Raw genomic sequence first — 19,259 nt, 5'->3', positions numbered from 1 at the left:
GTTCACTTTTTGTCTTCTGAAATCATACAGGCAGTTTAGGTACTTAAAGGTTAACGTTAGGAAAAAGCAGTGACAGCAGCCATGCATTTCAGAATAATGAGTTAGTTTTTGTTCTTGGCCAGGTGACCGCTTCAGGTCTGTCATAGATGATGCCTGGTGGTTTGGAACAATTGAAAGCCAGGAACCTCTTCAACTTGAGTACCCTGATAGTCTGTTTCAATGCTACAATGTTTGGTAAGGAAATATTTGTTGTACTTTAGTTCACCTAGGCTTGCTTTGAATTTTTTTTTCAATCTATTAAGAGATAAAGAGACTTCTTTTAAACACAGAAGCAATTATTTTGATAACTGATTTTATTAAAATTGTGATATAATAATTTAGATTTTTTTAATACAATGATTTTTCTTTCTTTAAGCTGGGACAATGGAGATACAGAAAAGATGAGTCCTTGGGATATGGAGCTTATACCTAATAACGGTAAGTGTGTGTTAGGCTTTTTGTTTCTCCATTATGGAGTTAATTTCTTAAGAAATTATTTAAGATTTGCTAACATGCTACCACTTACAGTTGTGAGTATCAAATAGAAAACATTCATTTGGCAAATATTTATTATTGTATACCTTGAAGTAGGGGAGATTCAGCAGTGAAGAAGATAGATATAACTCTTGCCTACTTGGAATTGATTGAAATTAATTTATTACAGCAAAATATGAAATTGTTTTATTAATTACTATTCACCCAAGAAAGTGTGCATTTGGGAGGCAGAGACACTTTTGTAACTTTAGCAGAGTGTTTAAAGTGTAACATAATAGTTAAGAGGTCATGCTTTTGAGTGAGACGGACATCAGTTCATATCCTGACTTGTCATTTTTTATGTGATCTTGGCAAGTTCCATAAAGCCTCACACCCCAACTTTTTAGTACTCGGCCTTTGAAACCGTCAAAGCTAATACCTTCCTTATAGGGCTACTTTGAAGATTAAATAGCATCATGTGTGTAAAGTGCTTATTGTAGAGCCTGACACATATAAGAGCTCAATGAAGATATAATTAATAATGATACTATAACTGTCATTATGCATATGGCCTGACACATTCAGGATTTAATAATTAGCCTTAGGCAGTGAGTATGACATCTTCCTTGTACTGAGAAAAGGACGTTGGGACCAAAGCCTGGAGATTATATTTTCTTTCCACTTCATTGCCCATTTTTGTTTGTTTGTAAAAAATACAACACACATGCACAATTGCATAAGCCAAAAAGGGATTAGAAGGATATTGTCAAGATTTAATAATGATTATTTATAGAGTAGCATTATAAAGACTTCATAAATTCTTTTACGTTATTCTATATTGTTTGATTTTTAAAAAATAATATATTACAGGGCAGGCAGGCGTGGTGGCTTACACCTGTAATCCCAGCACTTTGAGAGGCTGAGGCAGGTGGATCACGAGGTCAGGTGTTGGAGAGCAGCCTGACCAACATGGTGAAACCCCGTCTCAACTAAAAAAACAAAAATTAGCCTGGCGTGGTGGCGTGCGCCTGTAGTCCCAGCTACTCAGAAGGTTGAGGCAGGAAAATTACTTGAACCTGGGAGGCGGAGGTGGCAGTGAGCCGAGATTGAACCACTGTGCTCCAGCCTGGGCAACAGAGCGAGACTCCATCTCAAAAATAATAATAATATATTACATCTCTTAGTAGATAAAAATAAATAAGATCTTTAAAAAACAAAAAGGAAAACATCTAATTTCTAACATAGTAGAAATAATCTTTTATTAATTGAGTTGCTCAGTAGTTATTGTAATCCAAAGTCAGAGAAAAAATAACTGTTGGAGAAAATAACCCAGTCTCGTAGACCTCAGAAATGAGAAAATTGTCATACTGATAAGCTAAGATTAGTTCTCTGCAGGAATTATCACTTTGAAAATTTAATGCCAATAATATTTTTTTTATCTCACTGCTAAATTAGAGCTGTTTAAAATTATAAAATATCTTAATTTGTAACCATGTTACATGGCTTATGTTTTTGTTTTGTTTCTCTCATTTATTAAAAAGAAAGTTTGAATTTGAACTCACATTGAACTGTTTTGAATATGATAGCAATGCAGCCAGTTGGTGTTATAATGCCTTGGATATTTTTTAAATGAATAAGTGATACTGATTCACTGTTTTGTTTTCTACCTAAATATATTGAAGGGTGGTTACTGTTGTTGTTCGATTTGGATACACATTCATACGAACCTATAGAGTTTAATCGTAGTTTGTGATGAGAATTTTGATTGTACACAAACAGTGGCATATTTTCTAGAGTGTATCTGCCAAAACTTAGTCTAAAGGAAAAATTACCTAGCACGTTTCTAGACTTTGGGTTACCGCAACCCTCTAGTGATTCTCTCAGCTAAAACTGTTAAAGATTCAAGCATGCAGAAAGCATACCTTCATAATTTATGAGTAATAAGCATAAGCATCATTTATCAGTTTTCATAATTCTCTCTGTTCCTACATTCAAAAATTGAAGCTTTGAAGTATTTCTAGAAAATGTCACTTTAGTTCAGTGTTACCTTGTGTATACTTTATCGAAGTAAACATGGCAATTATGAAGTGATTCGGAAAACTTTGAAATTTGCATATTTTATAGAAATGATTTCTGCACATGTACTTGATTACAGAGCAGATTTTCAGGTATAATTTTGGAGAAGTAATTATTTAGAGAATTATAGTATCATTTAAAAATTAATTTAAATTTTAGTGGCCCTTGAAACATACTTTCCTTTGTTAAAATAAAGAGTATATTTACAAAATCTATACAAAATATACTTTAATTTTGTGACTGTTATTTTTACATTCTAAAGCTAACTTGAATACTAATAAGTTACCATGTATTTGCAATGATCTGCTTTTCTATTTCAGCTGTATTTCCTGAAGAACTAGGTACCAGTGTTCCTTTAACTGATGGTGAGTGCAGATCACTAATCTATAAACCTCTTGATGGAGAATGGGGTACCAATCCCAGGGATGAAGAGTGTGAAAGAATTGTGGCAGGAATAAACCAGTTGATGACACTAGGTAAGTAAAGCAACACACGAGTATAGAAAAAACTGGCAGAACACAAAGTAATGGAAAAATACTGTTATTCTCCAACAAAAATTTTTTTTCACAATATCCTAAGTCAGTGGTTTCAGACATTTTAAGTGGAATCTCTTTTTGAATGTGGTCTTAACACAGGACATAACTATTTAAAACAGTTATAAATTAGGTTATGTTAGCTGAATTTTAGAATAAGGGCCTCCTAGAAGTGCCAGAGGCATCTCTGAAAAAACTGGGTCCTCCACAACCCAATTTAAAACACTTGACATATTCAGGCTGACATGATATGAATTGGAGGAGGAGGATTGAAAGCTGAATTATAATTATATGGGTAGCTTGTACTGGTCTCCCCCAACTTTATATACACACACAAAAGAGGATCTTTTTAAGGGGAGAGGAGAGGGTCTATTAATTGCTCTGCCTTGTTAAAAGAAAACAGTGACCACAAAACCTGATTATCTGAATTCTGGGCTTCTGAAGTAACTAGATTATGTGGTGGTTTGTAGCAACCCACTCTCTCAATAAAGAATCAGCTGCAAAGAGTCTAGAGAGAAATTAACATGAGTAAGAAGAGCTGGATGGACACGGAGATTGAGGAATATTCAAATCTGAAGTATTTTATAAAATGCCAACACTTTATAGGAATAGCCTTATAAATACTACCTTAAATACTTTTAGCAATATTTTAGGATATTAAGTATTATATGCGAATGAGCAAAAAATTGGGAGTGATCTTAACTAGTTATAGTTTTTGCTGTACAACTTTACGGTGTGTATTGGGTCAGTATCACTGAATCAAAACTTCTGGGTCTGTTTCCTTTTCTCTACTTGTCTAATATTTCACAAAATAATGTAAAGTTGAGATAAAGGGATACATTTGAGAAAGTCAAAGGTTAGATTTGAATGCAGTATGTTACAGTGTTAATAATAGAATGGCTTTGCCAAATATAGATTCAGGAATGGCCAACTGTCAATTATGGCAATGTATGTGTACTTATTAGGTCTGATATATGTATATATAATTTGTTTCTTTCTCACGGTGAACCTATGAATAGAACAATACCCCTAGAATTTGGCAGTGTAAATGTAGACATAATAAAAAGTGAGACTCTTTATGTCAACTACACTATATTGTTTATGAAAAGACAGTGGCAGACTAATGATTATGTAGATTAGGACTTTTTAAGTCTTAATTCAAGCAGAATTCTTCTTGAATTATTTTAGGCATACAAAAATAAATTTACAAACTTATCTATTTATTTTAGATATTGCCTCAGCATTTGTGGCCCCCGTGGATCTGCAAGCCTATCCCATGTATTGCACAGTAGTGGCATATCCAACGGATCTAAGTACAATTAAACAAAGACTGGAAAACAGGTTTTACAGGTTAGAACCATTTGATGTAGCTACTGTCAAAGGAAAGCTGGTGATCTTTCCACCCATTTACTGATCTTCTTTAGCAGTGTTTCTCAACTTTTTGTATATAGGAATGCACATAAGATTATGGGGATTGTGTTAAAATGTAGAATCTTATTCAGTAGATTTGGAGTGGGACCTGAGATTCTGCATTTCTAACAAGTCCCAGTAATGTCGATGCTGCTGGTCTTTAGACACTTAAAATACAATTCCTAGATCCTAGATACAGTTTTTCCTAGAGGCTGACATGATTTGATGTTCACTGTCTTTATATTGTATTTTATAAAGCAAGGCAAGGTATTTCATTTTCTCCTAGATAACATTAAAATATTTGTTCATTGATTTTTAATAGAATATATAATAAAAATTGTGTATTCGTATTATGTATTTTGTTCTTATTTTGCCTATATTCAGCTTATCATTACTTATAACACTGAAATTTGAAAATACTCAGTTTTTCATAGTTGTAGTTTAGCATGAAAAAGAATTAGAGTTAAATGGCCCAGGCATAATTTCAATTAATTTGCATTGTCTAGGTAATTTTGATGAATGTCTTTAATCGTCAGTAGGCTTTATTATTACCTAAAATGTTTTGTCAAAAAATATGTTTATAGTTTTTAAATAATGGAATCCTGTTTTTAGTTTTAATTTTTCTCATATGACCTTTGCTTAGCAGTCCAACAATTTAATTTATGTAACATTGCATTAAAAGTTTTTGTGACCAGTTATTTATTACTGAAGTCCTTTCCATTATTCTTCTTTTTAACTTAGAGAAGCTTTATTCATATTTTGTACTAATATTTTTCTATATAAAATGTGCCTTTGGTTCTTTTTATGACTTAAATTTTATTTCTGTATCTCATTGTGAGGGGCTATCCTGTGCCTGTACCCACTAGATGCCAGTAGCAGCCCCCTAGTTGTGAAAACCAAAAATGTGTTCAGACATTGTCACATGTCTTCTGGGGAGCATAATTGTCCTTGATTGAGAACCACTGGAATAAAGAAAACTAATATATTAGACTTTAGTTTCTAAAGATTTTTCTGATCTTCTTAGGTGTACTTGCTGTTGCTTCCTTGATATTTGTCAAAAAGCATAGAGATAAGGAGAAGTCCTCCCTGCTATGTGGTTCCCAACCATCCCACCCTCAAAGCATTCTTCAAGTCTTTTTCAATATCAGGTGTTGGAAGTTTAAGAGAAAAAAAAAAAGGAATTCCTAACTATATTCCTCTTTCTCCCTTGACCCCTTAAATTGCTAAAGATTGGAAGTTAAACCTAGTGCTTCAGAGATGAAACAAGACATGGGTGAATGAGAAGGAAAGAACTGTTTGTATACATACAGTAATTGTTGGACTGCAACTAGAAATATAAGCTGCTGATGTCTTCTAATATTGTTGTAAATATCTCACATATTGCTCAACATGATAATTGCTAAAGTATACTATACATAAGGTTTGACTTACAATGGTTTGACTTAGATTTTTCAGCTTTACAGTGATATGAAAGGGATATGAATTCAGTAGAAACCATACTTCAAATTTTGAATTTTCATCTTTTTCTGGGCTTGTGATGTACTCTTTCATGATGCTGAGCAATGTCAGTGAGCTACAGCTCCCAGTAGCTCCCAGTCAGCCATGTGATCATGAGGTTAAACCAATACTGTACAGTGTATTGTACAGTTGATTGCCATATGATGTTGCCCAACCATAGGCTAATGTAAGTGTTCTGAGCACATTTGAGGTGGGCTTGGCTGAGGTAAAATATTTGCTAGGTTAAGTATATCGCATGCATTTTTGACTTAATGGTATTTTGAATTTACAGTAGGTTTATCAGGATGTAACACCATCGTTAGTTGAGGAACATCCGTATTTCAAGATACATTATATTTTAAATAGGCTTTTGGCATTACCCTAGTTTTGTAGCCAATTTAGGAAAAAAACATTTGAAAGACAGTACTTACATGAATTAGAAATTGCCTGTTTTCCAACCTGATAATAAACTCTGTTATAAACCTAAGTTATGTTCTTATTCAATACAATGATGACTTCCAGTACTATTTCACTGTTTAAAGGTTTTTGCTTCTTCCTTCACTCATTGGTGTTAGACTTCTTCCAGTTTGTTTTTCTTTCGTGATACTTCTAGTTCAGTCTCTTGTTAAACTATTACTGTCAGTTTGCCCTGCTGGTATTAATCTAATACTTTATTTTACACACAGCTTTCTATATGATACACTGAAGATATCTGTGATTCTGTTATCAGAATGAGCCTTGTGAATCTATTTGAAATGCACAGTTTTTCTTTATGTTTCTATGTCCACAATTAGATACAGTGTTATTCGATATGATTGTATTTCTGTTCACAATCAGTAAGATTTTCTAAGTGTTTTCTTTATTATTTTAAGTCAGGCCACATATTAGATAATATTCTCAAAAGTTGTCCTTGGATTTTTATTTACTTTCAGAAATAAAATTATAAAACTCCAGATTTTATTTTAGCATTGTCAATTAAGTGTTCAGAAAATAATTCTCATTTAGGTAGGTTTCTTGGTAAACTAGCATGCTATATTTTTATGATTTTGTATCTCATAAGGTGGCTGTCAGTTAACTTCTCATTTGCATATGTCATTTGATTACCAGTAAGATAATTAGATTAAAATTACTTGTTTTCCTTTTTGTTCAGAAGTCAGGGTTCTTTATTACCAAAAAATGACAGCATACATGACAAAAATATATAAAGCCAAAACTTAAAACTCTCCCCTTTCTACTCTCCTGCCACTCCCCATATAGACATTCTCCCTCCCAAAAAGAGGCCTTTGTTAATATGGTGTGTTCCATTCCAGACATCTTGTATGCAAATACGTAGTTATGGTTGCCCCTCTTTTTTTCCCCTAACACAAATGCAGTTATGCTTCTTTGAAAATGACTTTATAAGACCAATGGTTTTTACAGTTGGTTTAGACTGAAGTTGAAAAGTTGGAATGTCTTGGTTTTAAATGATGTACACATATTTCTAAATATAAGGAAGTTAAAACTTCTATATTTTGTTTTTTTAAGGCGGGTTTCTTCAAACTTCTATATTTTGTTTTTTTAAGGCGGGTTTCTTCCCTAATGTGGGAAGTTCGATATATAGAGCATAATACACGAACATTTAATGAGCCTGGAAGCCCTATTGTGAAATCTGCTAAATTCGTGACTGATCTTCTTCTACATTTTATAAAGTAAGTTATCTTTTCATATGTAATTATGATAGTTTTAATAATTAATGGCACTACAGTTCCTCTTAAAATAGAAAACATACTGTTTGTAAAGAAGAAACATTTAAGAGTAGCCAAAATAGCTCAGCTGGGAGAGCATTAGACTGAAGATCTAAAGGTCTCTGGTTTGATCCTGGGTTTCAGAAGAAACAGTTCATTGGCTAATAATAAGAATGAAATCATAAAAATCGCATTACCATTGTGTTTTAAGGTTAAAATTGTTTAAAAAAAGATTATTTTCTCAATCTAACTGTTAGACAATAATAATAGTAAAAATTTATTTAACATGTAATGTTTTACCTACATTAACTCTTCTAACCCAAATAACAATCTTACAGGTGGAAGAGATAATTATCTGGAATTTTGAATTGAGGAAACTGTGACCTATAGTGGTTAACATGTATAAGGTTGCACGGTAAATGAGTGTCTGCCATCTGATTTGAGAATTTTTCATCCTAACAGTATATTGCCCCTGTCAAGTATATTAACAAGTATTTAAGTAGTCCAGCAGGAGACTGAATTTAACTTTCATGATTCTTCTTCAAAGTCAAGTTTACTTCCTCATTGATCCCATAACAAGAGTGATAAGCACTATTTATTAAGGCAGAAGTACTTTCCCTTCCTTATCTTAAGGATTTTATGCAATCATATAATGAATTGAGCCTCCTAAGTTGAAGGCAGAGAAATGAATTCTATATTTTGTACAAAGACTGCTGTGATTCCATGTTATTATTTGTATTGAATTTTTTTTTTCCTGGTTGAGAAGTAGTAACAGCATTTTAAAAGCTTACTTAGCTGTTATCAGCTTTCATTTTTACATAATGAAAAATTCAGGATTATTCAGGTTTTTTTTTTTAATAAACATCCCTGCTTCATTCTCATTAATGGACATAATCTTTGAGCTCCTTTTTGATTAATGTTTTTTAACTGAGGAATGCAGGTCATTTCAGTATAAGAAAACACCAAACATAATTAATAAGGTAAAGTTTGTGCCCTTTCTGTACCTTATTCTTTAAGAAATCTATTGCTTTCCAATGATTTGGGGGCTATTATTGCTATGCTTTTGTTTTCCTTATTGAAATTAGTAATTAAGCATTATCCTCTGAAGACTCTTATGTCTGTAATTTTTTATAAGTGTTATAACTATGTGTATGTGTATCTGTTTTTTCAAAGAGAATCAGTAGAAGTACATGAGATAGTATATTCATATTTCAGTGAAATAATTTAGATGAAAATTGTTAATACATTTGAAAGTCTATGAAATGTATTTCTTTCAAACAGCTACTTTGAAATGTCTTTGAAGTCAGATTCATGAAATACTTAAAGCATTTGTATTGTATATTTCTAAAAATAAATCCGTGGCATTTTTTTAGATGTGTATAGTTTGTTTAAAAATACTTTTTTTAGCAGATAGTCTTCAAGATATTAAGTATTCCTTGAAATTTTGATTATTATACTTTTTAATTGAGTTATTTGGCAAAATTTCAAGCAATTGATACATACAAAGTAATGTGATGGATCCTTTTAATACAGTTTCATAGGATAGATAAATCTGTAAGAAACTATAATATAAGGAAAACTGTGACAAGTAGTAAGAGAATTGTATAAAAGTTTAGATAAGAATAGGATTACTTTTAGCTGTGATGATGGGGATTCAGATACAGGGGAGGAGAAGTATGTTAAGAAGACATTGTATACAAGGTGTAGATACTGATAGATTCTGGAAATGTTAGATGAAAAGAAAGCCATTCCAGGGATAAGGAGCAGCGTGAGGTAGTAAGTTTTAATTAAGGGTAATATAAATTGGAGAAGTCATAGTAGAGATACAGTGCTATAAATCTGAGTTGGGGCCACATCATGGGTGGCTTTGAATACGAATCTAAAATATAAGCTCTGAGAGCAAGGGGCTGTTGAAAGTATATTAACATGAGAATAACATGTTTTACACTATGCCTTTAAAATGTTAATTTGACTGCAGTGTCTAATTTAATTGACAGAGAAGAGACAAAAAGCATAAATAGCAGATTGACTGCTACAGTTGACCAACTAAGAGTTGATAAGGGCTTAATTTATGAAAGTGAGAAAGGGACAGATGCCCAGACATACTTGGGGATAGAGTTCACAGCCCTTGACCCCTAATTGGGTTTATAAGGAGGAGGAAAGGGAAAGAATAATGAAAAACCAAGATTCCCATTACTGTAAGAATGGTATGTTGTTAAAGAAAAATAGAAAAAGGAACAAGGATGTCTGGGGAGTCACTATTAAGTTTAGATGTGGAATTTTAGGTGATGGTAGAATGCTCAGGAGAAGGGTTAGGACAAATTGCAGGAATTTTGGAATTCATTTACACAGATAAACCACAAGTATGTAAAGTTATCAAAGCAAAAGGTACAGTGTCAAGAGAAGATGCCTAAGAACAAAGTTTTAGGAAATAAACTTAAAAATAAAAGAAAGAGTTGGAAGACAAGAAATGTATTAGCTGTTTGAAGACTGAGGAATGGAAGAAGCACAGCAGATACCTAAGCAAAGACTGGGAGATGAGACGTGGGTTTGGTGTAATAATATAGTCAGGCCACACTGAAAGCTCTACATAGAGTGGAGGGGTCAGGGTTAAATGTGTGTGCATAAATTATTGGAGTAAGCCAGTGGAGAAGAAAGCAAGCCTTCAGCTTCAACTTTTACCTTAAAATATGGTTTTAGGAACAAATTTTTAAGGAAAAAAATTATCATGGTTCTAATCTTACATGTTAACATTTCCTTGTTATGTAGGGATCAGACTTGTTATAACATAATTCCACTTTATAATTCAATGAAGAAGAAAGTTTTGTCTGATTCTGAGGTATGTAATATTTCATTATTATTACCATATTGATATTCTCTATATAAAAAGAAATTTACATATTGTAGTTTTCAGGTAAAAGCTGTTGTGAACATTATTTTTTGTCTAGTGCAGTTAACTTTAAAAAAAAACAACTGGCAGTAGAATATTCTTCTTATAGTTAAAAAAAAATTTTTAACGGGGGGAACCTTTTTAATGAGTCAGTAAAGTGCCCCAGCATATACATTACAGGTGTTCCAGTGTGTAAAGGAAATAATTGCTAATTAATCAACTATAAAGTATAATGACATCTAAAATGTTTTATGAATCTGGTAAATTCTTGCCTCAAAGGATGAAGAGAAAGACGCTGATGTGCCAGGAACTTCTACTCGAAAAAGGAAGGTAATATAGTTTTAGTTTTAGCAGAAGTACTTTATATGAATTAAAATGTATTAAGAGCTTTCTTTATTTTTTTACTCTTAGCATTTTAAAAGACATTAAGTATTTCAAATTAGTTTCAATTACAAAATGTATGTTTTTTAGAACTTGGTGAATATTTTCTTTTGTTTGAATTATTGTATATTACCCAATTATCTAAGACTGCATTAAAAGTACAAATTTTATTGTATAAGTGCTCTTTTATTAATATATTTGAACACTTTTATCACAGGACCATCAGCCTAGAAGAAGATTACGTAATAGAGCCCAGTCTTACGATATTCAAGCATGGAAGAAACAGTGTGAAGAATTGTTAAATCTCATATTTCAATGTGAAGATTCAGAGCCTTTCCGTCAGCCGGTAGATCTCCTTGAATATCCAGTAAGTATTTTTGAAAATATTTTCTTTACCTGTCAGTTTGCTACATACCTTTTACATGACAGTTGGCTATCTTAGTTACTTTTTATGATTATAGTTTATTTCTTTATTATTTTATACATGTTCTCATTATCCATTTGGCTACATAGAGAATCCAAATTTTGAATAGTGTGGTAAAATGGAAGGAGCCCTGAACCAAGACACTGTAAGAATTGGGTTATTCTGTTCCTACCAGTTGTGCAGCTTTGAGCAAGTCCCTTAGTTTTCTCATCTGAACTTTTTTTTTTTCTTTTTTTGTCTTCCCTACACTGATTCCATGAATTTATTATGGCAATTATCTAGAAAAAAAGAATAATGCCTACGTCCTTACAGGATTATGGAGATGTAAAGAGAATATATAAAAATATTTTTTAGGCTGGGCACAGTGGCTCATGCCAGTAATCCCAGCACTTTGGGAGGCCGAGGCAGGTAGATCACGAGGTCAGGAGATCGAGACCATCCTGGCTAACACGGTGAAATCCCGTCTCTACTAAAAATACAAAAAAAAAAAAAAAATTAACCAGGCGTGGGGGCGGGCACCTGAAGTCCCAGCTACTTGGGAGGCTGAGGCAGGAGAATGGCGTGAACCCGGGAGGTGGAGCTTGCAGTGAGCCGAGATCCCGCTGCCGTACTCCAGCCTGGGCGACAGAGCGAGAGACTGAGTGTCAAAAACAAAAGCAAACAAAAAATAGTTTTAAATCTGAAGCACTGTGTACAAATGTAAGGTGACATTATTGTATATATTTAGGTTATGCCAATGTGTAATCTTTATGGAATACATGGTAAAAAGAGCTAAGTAAACATGATTCAAGTATTTATTTTGGCATGCAATCATAGCAATCTAAATTTAATGTAGAGTGATTTCTCATCCCTTTAAAAAGTAATTAAATGTTACATAGTTCAGGGGTCGGGCGTGGTGTCTCACACCTGCAATCCCAGCACTTTGGGAAGCCAAGGCAGGCAGATCACCTGAGGCCAGGAGTTCAAGACCAGCCTGACCAACATGGTAAAATCCCGTCTCTACTAAAAGTACAAAAATTAGCTGGGCTAATTTTTGTTCTAACTTACAATGATGAAAATAGAGAAATTTCATCAACTGATAAATATCAGAAAATGACTTTTTTCATGTCATTTAAAATGCCAGAAACATAGAATGTTAAATGTGGAAGAGAAATCTTTAATTCCAGCGGCGTGATAAATTGAGCTAATTAGAACCTCCCCTTTCAAAAAACCTGGGACTGAGCTGATGCTGTAATGTTCTGGCTTTCATTTCTCTCTGTGTTTTCACAACTTACGGATTTCGCTTTGGTTCTTGCAAGCTCAGCTATGTATTCTTTTGAAAAATAAGTTGCAGTTTATTGATTGTTTTAAGTGTTTGTATTCTGGGCTTTGCACAGAAAAGAAGGGATAGAAATAAGACAATGTTTTTATTCTAGAGGCACAAGTATTAACACTATACAGAGATAATTGAGTCCTTGGGCAGTGGTGAAAAAGGAATTTGGAGCTGAAACCCAACCCTAAACCAGAAGTATTGAAGAACTGTACCCTGAATGAAAAGAAGAATTGAATAATTCCTTTCACAACAAAGAATGTTTCCCCCAGTGGTTCTAGTGTCAGAGAGGAGAAATTTTCCTAAACTTACACTATACATGGACTTAGAATCCAAATTTGCACCACCCTTGTGTAGAAATCCATTATGGAAAAAATGTTAATCCTTAACTGAATGAACTAATGATTTAAAAAAACAACAACAACACCTATATAAGGGAGTGATCCACCATAATAAGATAACAGAAACAACAAATGAAAATATTAGTACCCTCTCCCTGAAAATTTGAATAATAGATTATTCTGAAGTACTGTACTTCATTTAAAAAAAGAGAGATGACATTCCTTGTAAGATTACTGTTATTATATGTACCACCAAGAAAAAAGAAATGCTGTTGAGTTAAACTTTGATAGATAGTTTTGGTTAAAGGAATAAATGAAAGAATAAGAAACATAGGGGAAAAATATGTTATTTGAGAGGAAAAGAGTGAAGACATATTAAAATCAACTAAATAGAATCCTGGAAATGAAATGTATAATTACTGAAATTAAACTTACTGGACAGTTTTAAAAACAGATTAAAGAGATAGTAAGTGTAAAGATCTAAGCAAATTCTATAGAATCCCACACAGAATGATAAAGAGATTAAGAGTGTGAAGGAGAGGGTAAGAGGTAGTGGTGGATAGAAAGAGAAGGTCCAAAATATGTCTAACAAAAATTTCAGTGGAAGAGAATAGACAGAATGGGAGAGGAGCAATATTTGAGGAGCTAATGGCCAAGAATTTTTTTTTTCCTTTTGTTTTTTTTCTTTTTTTTTCTTTTTATTTTGGGACAGAGTCTCACTCTGTCGCCAGGCTGGAGTGCAGTGGCTCAATCTCGGCTCACTACAAACTCTGCCTCCTGGATTCAAGCGATTCTCCTGCCTCAGCCTCACGAGTAGCTGGGATTATAGGTGCATGCCACCACTCCCAACTAATTTTTATATTTTTAGTAGAGATGGGGTTTCACCATGTTGGCCAGGATGGTCTCAATTTCTTGACCTTGTGATCCGCCTGCCTCAGCCTCCCAAAGTGCTGGGATTACAGGCATAAGCCACCATGCCCGATGGCCAAGAATTTTCTAGAATTGGTAAACATTTGAGAAGCTATGATTCCTGATCGGGATATACAAGAAAAAAATCTTTACCTAGAATAAGAGTGAAAAAAACTCAACAATTGAAAGTCAAAAAGAAAATATTGAAACAGTCATACAGAAAAAATGGAGGAGACCTGAGACTGCTCCAAGCCACTCACTTTACTGATGTTGAACTGATACTCATCACTCTAAGATTTATAGACAAAACTATTTATAGCTATTTATTTGTAGCTATTTATAGACAAAGCCACAATGGGAACCCGTATCCCTTATGTCCAGTGCACCAGTTATATGTGATATTCTGAGACAATAGGCAAATGAATTTTTATATAAAGATAGTAGTTCACTTTTCAAACTTAAAAGGGAAATATATAAGAATGCAGTCATCTTTTACATGTTCAAAATAATGAGAACAATATTTAGCAAATACTTAGAACCTGTCCCACCAGCTAAACATGTTAGGCAACAAAAAGTAGTAGAAATAAGAAAAATGTAATCTCTTGCCTCTTGCAGTACTCCATGATGGAGGTGTGTTGTTTTGTTAATTACTGTCACAGAAGAGAAAAAGAAAACTTCGGATAATCTACTTTTTATAATTCAGAATTAACTGTATCATCCTTTAGTGGAATATTTAAGGCAGATCATGCACTTCATATTTCACCTTTTATATGAAAATATTTGTTCACATTTTGAGTTTAATCAAATATTCAAAGCAAGATGTTAAAAATTAAATTTTTGATGGAAATGAATGGGCTTAATATTCTACAACGTTCATTTATTCAACAGAATTGTATTGAGCAGCTATTATGTACTGTACTACATGGTGGAAGCCCAAGATGTGAGCCAAGAAAAATTAAGTATTCTACATAAATAAATTTTACATTAACCAAAATATTGCAAAACATTTTAAAAAATCATTTTTATATTTTGCCCAAATCCACAAAGTTTGTAAAGCCAATAATGTAAAATCTCCAAGAACTTGTTAACGAAAGAGCCCACCTCTAAATAATCTATGGATCAAACAAATCTCATGGGAATTTAAAAAATGCCTTGAACTCAATTAAAATAAATTCAGTATATCAAAATTTGTAGGACGCAGTTAAAGCAGTGCAGGGAAATTTCTTTTTTTTTTTTTTTTTGAGGTTTTTTTTTTTTTAATTTATTTTTTATTTTTTATTGATCATTCTTGGGTGTTTCCTGCAGAGGGGGATTTGGCAGGGACACAGGACAATAGTGGAGGGAAGGTCAGCAGATATGTACTAAAGAGTACAGCAGAAAAGGAGAAGTTTCAAATCAGTAATCGAAGCTCACTCCTCAAGAACCTAGAGAAAGAAGAGTAAAATCACCCAAAAGTAAGCCAACAAAAGGAAATAATAAAGAGCTGAAATCAGTGAAACTCAAAAAAGAAAAACAATAAAGAAAATCTATGAAACTGAAATCTGGGTTCTTTGAGAAGATCAACAAAATTGACAAGCCTCTGTTAAGATTTACAAAGCTTATAAAGAGAGAAGACAGATTGTTAATATCAGAGATGATATAGAGCATATCACTGTAGACCCTGCAAATACCAGAAGGATAATAAAGTAAAAATAAATAATACTACAAAGAATTCTACATATATAAATTTGATAACTTACATGAAATAGACCGATATTCAAAGTATAAACTACCACAACTCACCCAGTATGAAGCAGATAACTCAGTAACCCTATTAAGGAAATTTAATTTGTGATTATAAGTTTTCAAAAAACAAATGTCTAGTCCTGGATGGCTTCACTGGAGAATTCAACCAAACATTTAAAGAATTAACACAAATTCTACACAATCTCTTCCAGAAGATAGAAAAACTCAAAATTCCCAACTCACTCTATGAAGGCCAGTGTTCCCCTGATCTCAAAACCAGACAATAACAGTAGAAAAGAAGAAAAAGCTTTAACCAAATAACAGCAAATAGAATTCAGGAATATATTAAAAAATGATTTTATACCATGACCAAGTGTATTCCAGAGATACAAGGATGGTTCAGTATTCAAAAACCAATCAATGTAATCCATCATATTAATAGGCTAATGAAGAAAAATCTCATGATTATATCAAGTAATCCAGAAAGAACATTTGATAAAATTTCACATCCATTTGTTCTGTGAATGTGTATTTTGGTTATGGTAAAGTCAGTGCGGTCACAGGAGGAAATGAAAACAAGGCTTGGAAGGAAAAAGTTTATTATACCCGAATCCCAGGCCAAGCATGATGGCTCACACCTGTAATCCCAGCACTTTGGGAGGCCAAGGTAGGTGGATCACTTGAGCTCAGGAGTTTGAGACCAGTCTGAGCAATATGGCAAAACCCTGTCTTTACAAAAAATACAAAAATCAACCGGGTGCAGTGGCGTGCACCTATAGTTCAAGCTACTAATGAGGCTGAGGTGGGAGGATTGCTTGAGCCTGGGAGGTAGACATTGCAGTGAGCCAAGATGATACCACTGCACTCTAGCCTGGCAATAGAGTGAGACCCTATCTCATTAACAACAACAACAAAAAAGTAAAAAAGAGTCCCAGAAAAGTAGGGGCTTACCACATGCCACACAGGGCCACAGGGGAAGTGCTAGGTTTTGGTTGGGTAGGAGAGACCAAAACCAGGGAAAAGCTTAGAAATCCTTTATTGGGGTTTCTGCAGGAAATGCAAGGCAGGTCACAGTTAACAGCTTATTATTGGCTAGTTTGAATAATTCCAGTGGGCTCTGGGACACAGGTATCTAGTTGTCTGGTCCCAGCCCTGAGATGATTTAAAACAGGGAAATACTGGCTTAGTGTGTGAGAGTGAGAAAAGGAGCTGATTGTGGCTTTATACTTGGGATTCATTGGTATGTATATGAAAGACATGTTCTCAGTGGAACCCCTCACTAAGACTGCCCAGGAAGGGGCAATCTTTTCCCAGGTCTGTAAGGCCCCTCAGGTACCAGATCATCATTGGCCCTGTGAATAGATGGCAAATAGACATGCAGAATCTGAAGAAATGAGACATTAATTCATTATAAAACCCCTAAGAAAACTGGGAATAAAGGAAAACTTCCACAACTTGATAAAGTACATCTATAAAAAGTACATCTACAGCTAATATCATGTTTACTGGTGACAGACTGAGTGCTTTCCCCCTAAGAATTAGGAATGACTGAAAAATGTTCACTCTCACCACTGCTATTCAGTGTAGTACTGGAAATTCTAGCCAATGCAATAAGGCAAGAAAAGGAAATAAAAGGCATAACTATTGGAAAGGAAGAAATAAAAATTTGTAAATGCAGTAATCCTACCTTATAGGACACCTTCTTCATGGTCAGATGTATTTGATCATAATTTAAACTTGATGGTGCAAAGTCAAGTTGTTACACTTCAAAAAATATAGTCGCCTACTGAGGGACTGTTGAAAAGCTGCAGGCCAGGTGTGGCTAATGCCTATAATCCCAGCACTTTGGGAGGCCAAGACGGGCAGGTCATTTAAGCCCAGGAGTTTGAGACCAGTCTCAGCAACATGCTAAGACCCCGTCTCTACAAAAATTATAAAATATAGCTGGGTGTGGTAGCGCCTGCCTGTAGTCCCCGCTACTTGAGAGGCTGAGGTGGGAAGGTTGCTTGAGTCTGGGAGGCCAAGGATGCAGTGAGCTTTGATGGCACCAACTGCACTCTAACCTGGGCAGCAGCAAGACTGTGTCTCCCAAAAAAGGGGGGTACAATACTCTTTGTCCCTGCTAAAAAAAATAGCATATTCTGATAATTTTAGAATTATATACCATATTATGATAATTTTCTGTTGTTCTTCCTGTTTCACGTGTGTGTTTTTATTGGTTCCAATCTGTTACCTAATTTTATACTCTATTGACTAGGTAGACATCTCAGGTGACATGCATAGACTTTGTGACAACTATTTACATTCATAATTCTTTATTACTGCAAAGCAAAACTCCCAATTTTAGTACTGAAGTTGAGATTACTAGAACTTACGTGTCTGCATAAATGGGATGCTGGCATACTTCCATTGTTTTTATTTCCTTAAAGTTACAGTTGTGTTTTAATGAGTCAGACCTTTAGAATTTATAAGTAGTATAAAGTTTTGAGTTTTTCTTTCAAACTTTCAGTTGTAGAGCTGGGCTTTTTCCTTACTCTTTTACTTTCCCTTTTCCAATACAACTCCATCTCCCAAGTCTCCAGTGAAAAATTAATAACTTCTGTGTTCTTGAATAAGAAAATTACTGTTGATTGCAGTATAAGGGGGGAGTATGAAATAAATAAGAATTATTAGAAAAAAGGGACTCTTGATAAGGGGAACAGGAGTGATTATTAAGAGTTCTAGGACTTGCAGTCATCATAAAAATCCTGTGCGAATCCCTGTGCTGAGAAGTGATGCTTTGTGTAGTAATAATCATAACACCACCTGTTTTCCCTCTCCTAGGACTACAGAGACATCATTGACACTCCAATGGATTTTGCTACCGTTAGAGAAACTTTAGAGGCTGGGAATTATGAGTCACCAATGGAGTTATGTAAAGATGTCAGACTTATTTTCAGTAATTCCAAAGCATATACACCAAGCAAAAGATCAAGGGTATATAATTACATTATTTTCTTTTATGACTAGATTAAGTTAGAGGAGTGTGTTAAATGACTAAATGTTCCTTTACTTAAAATTTAGGTCAAAGTTAACTTTCTGTTACATTCTTAATGTTGTCCTACTGGAAAAAGAAATTATACCTTTCTACTCAGCTCCTTGTATGAAATAACATTGATGTTATCTTTGATGTCTGGGAATGGTTACTTTTCTTGAAGTAGTGTGGTTGATGCAAATTGTCCTGATATGCACCAGAGCTATCTGGCCTTGAGTTTTCTAGCTATTATCTGCCTTGTGGAGCATTTTTGCGAAGATTTTTACAAATAAGTAAAAATATAAATATAATTTAACACTCTGACCAGACATGACATCACAAAGGAGTGCTATATAGCAACGAAATGAGAAAGAATAGATGCTAGTCCTAGATAGAAAACAGGTTCAAACCTTTGGGATAGTTTCAGTGTAATAAAGTTGACAATAAGTTTTGTCTGTATGAGCCATTTAAATTTAGAGTCGGACTTTTCTTTAAGAATCTCAAAACTTGGAAG

At 33.9% G+C, this 19,259-nt stretch overlaps 1 protein-coding gene across 2 annotated transcripts in view; it reads left to right on the top strand.

Moving 5' to 3' along the window:
- The window catches only part of PHIP (PHIP subunit of CUL4-Ring ligase complex), a 142,974-nt gene that overhangs the window by 112,538 nt on the left and 11,177 nt on the right, over nt 1–19,259 (top strand). For both annotated transcript variants that reach the window (XM_031012066.3, XM_031012068.3), the window contains exons 28-36: nt 123–234; nt 416–477; nt 2,910–3,065; nt 4,352–4,472; nt 7,592–7,717; nt 10,523–10,592; nt 10,923–10,973; nt 11,242–11,391; nt 18,556–18,708. In XM_031012066.3, coding sequence (XP_030867926.1) covers nt 123–234; nt 416–477; nt 2,910–3,065; nt 4,352–4,472; nt 7,592–7,717; nt 10,523–10,592; nt 10,923–10,973; nt 11,242–11,391; nt 18,556–18,708 — 1,001 coding nt within the window. The remainder of the gene's footprint in view (nt 1–122; nt 235–415; nt 478–2,909; nt 3,066–4,351; nt 4,473–7,591; nt 7,718–10,522; nt 10,593–10,922; nt 10,974–11,241; nt 11,392–18,555; nt 18,709–19,259) is intronic.

Source organism: Gorilla gorilla, chromosome 5 (assembly GCF_029281585.2).
Source record: "Gorilla gorilla gorilla isolate KB3781 chromosome 5, NHGRI_mGorGor1-v2.1_pri, whole genome shotgun sequence".
In the NCBI taxonomy this organism is placed as follows: Eukaryota; Metazoa; Chordata; class Mammalia; order Primates; family Hominidae; genus Gorilla; species Gorilla gorilla.
The sequence above is the reverse complement of the archived record's forward strand: the minus strand, read 5'-3'. Positions and strand labels throughout refer to the sequence as shown.